The sequence below is a fragment of the Gossypium raimondii genome, chromosome 10 (assembly GCF_025698545.1).
Source record: "Gossypium raimondii isolate GPD5lz chromosome 10, ASM2569854v1, whole genome shotgun sequence".
NCBI classification, from domain to species: Eukaryota; Viridiplantae; Streptophyta; class Magnoliopsida; order Malvales; family Malvaceae; genus Gossypium; species Gossypium raimondii.
This window is the reverse complement of record NC_068574.1, coordinates 57,182,666-57,188,807: the sequence shown is the minus strand read 5'-3', so window position 1 is coordinate 57,188,807 and position 6,142 is coordinate 57,182,666. Positions and strand designations below refer to the sequence as shown.

Genomic DNA, 6,142 nt, shown 5'->3' with positions numbered 1-6,142 from the left:
AATCACAGTATCAGTAGCAGTAACAAATATACAGTCTTAAAAATCCTACCCATCCAGCCTCTACACACCATCTCCGTCTAACCCTACACTCCATGTGAGGATATAATCAACCCACCCATCCCTACACTCCAAGTAGTATCAAATGCGGCACTAGACAGTAGTTTGCAGCTGAGCTGCCAGTAAATTAGGCTCGAGGCCTTTTAGTACACTTCCTCCGAATATTATAATTCCCCAACCCAAGGTAATGCAATATACAGATATGACATGCTATAACATAATATCATGCATATAAACAAGGCATACAGTATCAAATCAGTGGGACATCATCAGGCTTAATCATATTAGTCATACAGTCATTTCAGTTAATTAGGGGTCTAGGTAAACCTACCGACCCTACAGTAGGTTCACAGTCGACTTGGCGCGACCCGTGCAACCTTATCAGTCAAATAGTAAAAATGGGCCTACGAGCCCATGATGTCTCCCGTGTGGCCCACATGACCCAAATTAGCCTTGGCCTCGTGATCTATTTTAATGTAATTCATGCTAGATAATTATTCATATGTGTCTCCACTATTTACTTATATGATCCTTCAAAGTTGTCTACTTGAGTCATTGTTACTGAATTATTTGTATCTTAAGCTACAGAATTCTGAATTAAGATCTGCAAATTTTTCCTGAAACTAAACTCATATATCTTCTTACCATAAAATTTTCAGAATTTTTGGTTTAGCCAATAAGTACAATTTATTCGGTAGGGAGTCTTTTACGAAAACATCAGAATTTGAGAAAATCGATATTCTAAAAAACGAAATTAATCCCGATTCCGATAACTCCCCTATCCAAGTCTCCTTAATTATCTCCATCAACCTCTCCACTATCAGAATTTTAATCCATGTCAAAACTCTCACACGGCACAAGTAGCAAAATAAATCCCTTGTCTGCACAAGGATTCAAACTCAGGACCTCAAACATAACCAACACTCCACTTAACCACTAGACCAACAGGCCCATTTTGTTAATAATTTACCAACAACTGATTAAGAACCTACTGACTAGAGATAGGGATTTATTCATAAAAATAAAATTTTGCCCAAGCTAAGGCTTGAACTTAGGACCTCTCACATACACCCAAAACACTTAACCACTAAAACAGATACATACTTTTGTCACAAAAACATGAAATCATAAATACCATTTTTTAGGGCATGACAATGTCGATAGACCCAAATTTTAGCTTTTGTCAGACCTCATTTTCCCATGTTTCTAGTACACACCTGGTTCGTTTTTGGGTCAATTGCAATCCCAAAACCACCATAACCTATAATTCAATTAAGGACACCAATTCAATAGCTGAAACGATTTATAGAACTAAAATCCCCAATTCACCGAAGTGCTCACCTTTGACAAACAACGCTTCTTAAACCTAATTCACCGAAGAATTGAATGTTTCCAACTCCTCTCTTAAACAATCAACCAAATCCAAGCATTCAAACTCAACATTCATGAAAATTGCAAACTAACTTCCATAACAGAAAATCTTTAACACACAACGTAAAGAGTAAAAAGCTACTTACAAAACACTCCAACTGCAGACCAGACAATTCCAACACCCGAACAATTAAACAAAATCGATGGACTTGCCACGCCACTATTTGACCAAATGAAAGGGAGACAATGGAAAAAAGAAAAAGGCAATATAGGAGATGGGAAAAATGAAACGTGAAATTGGGGAAGGGAAAATTTTTGGAAAGAGAAAATTAAAATTAATTAAGTAACTAATTTCTTTTTAAAAAAAACAAAATAAAATAAAATAAAAACTTCCCCACAATCCCCCAAATCAAGCCATGATCTCTCATTCAAACCAACTCCAACTACCCACTAACTCACAACTCCCTCAGAATTTCACTTCCATCGAACCTCTATCACATCACCGAAGCAAATATTATCACCCACGCTCACGCAAAGATTCAAACACAAAACCTCTAGCAAGCTAACTTCTTACCACTCGAATTAGCAAGCTCATTCTAATACGAGTTTACAATGATTATTACATAAGTCCACCCAACAGGAAAAATGCTAGAATAAAAAAATTAATAGAGTTTGTCGAAAGCAAGACTTGAACCCAAGACCTGAAACACACATTCAAAACACTTAACCACTATAGCAACCACATATTTATAAAAAGATTGCCGGAAACAAAAATAAATTATTCAGGGCATTACAAAATTACCTGCAATTTTATATTTATTAAAAATAATAGTTTAGTTTTTTATAAATTCCAAACAGTGTCATTATTGTATAGATAAATTATTATAAAATTTAAAAATTAGAAATTGTGCAAATACGATCATACTAATTGATAATAAAAAAGAATAGACAATACACAGATTTGAATAATTCTAGACATAATTCACACGTAATCATATTAAAGTAAAAATAAATTTGGATAAAACAAAGACGTGTTCAAAGATTAAATTATATGTCCAAACTAAAAGACTCACTTAAAATTTTGAAGGGTAAAAAAATAGGTTTAGAAAAAAAAATTAAACATGTTTAAAATGTGACCAGGTTGAGCTCAAACATTCAAGTTCTGACCTTCTCACCCCGATTAGTCCGATTCATTTTCTATAATTTTTAATATATTATACAAAAAAATACAATATAAATTATTGATCTATTCGAAAGTTTTTATTTAAATAATTGGACTATTAAGTTTTTTTTAGTAAAGTTTAGCTAACAACTTCCAAGCGATGGTACAACTATCAGTATGGCGGATCAACACCTATAGACAAGTAGAAGAATATAGGTTAGATCCAAATCAATCTAATGGACAAGTGTGGAGATTGAAAAAGAAATTTATTTAGATTTTAGTTCGTAAATTCGTAATTTTTAAAGTTATTTTATGAAAAAATTGAAAAGTTGAAGAGTAAAGGAAGGAGAGCTTTTGGTTGATATAGGTTATGCGAATAGAGAAGGCCAAACAACAATAATTTTAACAGCTTTGTGACTTAAATAAAAAACCATTTTATAACTTTTTTTTAATTTAGAGTTACTTAAACTAGTAATCTTATAAGTACTAAATTATGTTTAAAAAAAACCAGGTTGAGGTTGGGAGCTTGCAATTTGCTATGTTTTAGGTAGTGTCCAATTTCATGCTTGACCAAAGCTTCAGTTTGACTTAAATGTAAAGCAACCAATTGAAAGTGTCAACCAAAGCCATTGAAAGTAAAGCAACCAATTGAAAGTCTGAACCAAAGCCATTAGAATTGCCAAACAATTTTTTTCCCGAGAAAAAGAAATATCACTCAAGTATACTTGATTTTCATATGTAACTTTCCACTATTTCCGTAAGCTAATTGTACCTGATACAGTAGGCTTTTCATATAAAACGAAAAGAACGAATTGTATACATTAGCCTTTCTCGTCCACCTACTACCTCCCATTTATTTAAACCTTTGACTCTGAACATATCACATTAGCCTTTCAGCTGATCCTTCCTCCTGCTATGGATAACATATTGGAAAGAGCTGCTCGAGCAGGAAATATTAGTGAGTTGTATACATTAATCGAGAGAGATGGAAATGTTTTGAAGCGCTTTGATGAGGTGGAGTTTGTCAATACTCCATTACACATTGCTGTAGACGAAGGGTGCATTGAGTTTGCAATGGAGATTATGAGTTTAAAGCCATCCTTTGCCAGGAAGCTAAACCACCAAGGCTTGAGCCCTATTCACCTTGCTGTCGAGAAAGGCAATCAAGAGATGGCGTTGCGTCTCATAGAAACCGATAATGATCTTGTTCGTGTTAGAGGGAAAAATGGTGTGACTCCTTTGCATTACATTTGTGAAGTTGGAACCCACGATGGTCTGTTAGATACATTTCTGAAGACTTGTCCTGATAGTATCAGAGATGTAACAACAGCGAATTGCACCGCTTTGCATATTGCAACGGAGAACAATAGATTAGACGCTCTTCAAGTCCTAACTCGAACACTTAGGAAGAAAGACTATTGCTGGGAAGTGGTAAACAGGAAAGACAAAAATGGCAACACTGCACTTCACATTGCTGCTAGAAATTATCAACCCGAAGTTTGACTCATCCGCTTTGATAACTAATATTACATAGATTCTTTTGTATTTCATGGACATGACTCTGTATCTTTTTTTATATCTCAAACTATTGATTAAACAGATGGTCAAAGTGCTATTAAACTGTAGAGCCAATAAGCATGCCACCAATCAGCATGGTTTGACAGCATTGGATGTTGCACAAAACCGTAATAGCAGAGAAAGCATCACTGTTCTACGCGGTTGCTTTATTCCAAGAGTTTCAAACTTTAATCATAAGTTGGAGAAACAAATTGACAAGTATGTGACAAAAGCATCCTTACTAATTTTTCATGATATGGATAATATATCAGGCGATGACCGCAGTGCCTTATTAGTTATTTTAGGACTCCTTCTAACTGCAGCCTACCAAGCCAGTCTTAGCCCACCTGGTGGTGTTTGGCAAAGCGACAGTTCCTCAAACTCTGTCACTACACGTATTGATGAAAGGAAATTACCTGGGAGTATAGGGACATCAGTCATGGGTCAATCCTTTTTTCTTATTTTCTATATTTTAACCTATGTTGTCTTCATTGTAACCTTTTTCCTAACCCTAGCGCTACTTAAACCGTTTCCCCATGGTTTCAGGACAGCACTTCAAGTATTACTTGCGTTTTTGCTGCATGCTTCGACCAATCAATATCTTCCATAGCTCCAACCTTTTTAACAGTTATAATTCTCCGTATATTTTCAACAATTATTTTCATTTTAATGGTCTTCATGTGTATCTCATATCGGGTGTCAAAACTCAGTGTTTCAATAGTTGGATGTTGGCTATTGCCTTCGTTTTCTCTTTCCATTTTGGGTGGAGAAAGACTTGTAGGTGTGATTCAAGGATTTTTGTTATTCCTTATTCTACATGATGAATTCTGGAAAGGAACCATTTTAGTTATATGTTATAGTTTATTTGTTAGAATTGATGCTATCGTTGGTGATGGTGATGGTTTTAGTGGTGGTTATAGCTGGACATACCCTATTGTATTCATAGGATACTGGTTATTTCTTAATTTTGTCAATTCTGTTTAAAACGATGCATTCAATATTATAATAATTAAGTAGTCCAATTGGCATTTAAGCCAACTTAACTATGGAAACCTATTCTTGTTTTGTATCTATTTGTAACATGTTTGAATGGGTTTGTTTTCTTTGTAAGTTATAATTTGAATACATTTATCAATAGCATATACAAATTAATGTAGGTTTTAGGTTTTGTTTTCTTTGTAAGCTACATAGTAGCATAACAATGGACATGACCATTACCTTTAATTTTATATTTATTAAAATTAATATCTTAGCTTTTATAAATTTCAAACAGTAGCAGTACCATTTACCTTACTACACAAAATAATTTTATTTTCTAAAGATAATTTATTATGAATTAGAAAAAATTAGAAATGGTGAAAATACAATCATACTATTTGATAACAAAAAAGACAATACATTCTAGATTCAAATCATAAAGTACAAATGGGATATAATCTAGACAAAAATGATTTGAATTAAGAAAAAATATTTTGGATAAATAATAGACTTATTTAAAGATTAAATTATCCACGGATCCGAAGGTTTGTCCAAAATTTAGAAGAATTGAAAATGAATTTGAATAAAAAATTAGATATGTTTAAAATATATATATAAGGCTTGAACTCAAATATTTAAGGCTTAGCCTTGAGTGGCCCGACCCATTTTCTAGTTTATAATATTAATTTATTTTATATATTATATAGGTAAACATTAAATAGTTTGATGTATATAAAATTTTAATAAATGAAAAATATTAAATATAATATGGGCTAAGCTTAGGTTAATCATTTACAAATATATATAAATTTGGATAAAATGTGTTATCATCATACTTAAGTTCAACCCGAAACCTAGATTAACACATTAATACATCTAATAAAATCTATAAATGATTTACTCATAGTGTAATTCGAATTTGGACATTCAAAATCCGATGTTTGAACCTTACTAGCACAGTCAAAGACTTGTTGGCAAAAAAGGAAAAAGAACAGGAAGAAATCTTAAATTAATAAC

At 33.0% G+C, this 6,142-nt stretch overlaps 1 protein-coding gene across 1 annotated transcript; it reads left to right on the top strand.

The window, feature by feature from the left end:
* Positions 1-3,496: 3,496 nt before the first annotated feature.
* Positions 3,497-5,097, top strand: LOC105778248 (ankyrin repeat-containing protein BDA1). Its single transcript, XM_052621547.1, has 2 exons — positions 3,497-4,087; positions 4,191-5,097. The coding sequence occupies exons 1-2, from the start codon at positions 3,506-3,508 to the stop codon at positions 4,755-4,757; spliced, it is 1,149 nt and encodes a 382-aa protein (XP_052477507.1). The 5' UTR covers positions 3,497-3,505; the 3' UTR covers positions 4,758-5,097.
* Positions 5,098-6,142: the final 1,045 nt, after the last annotated feature.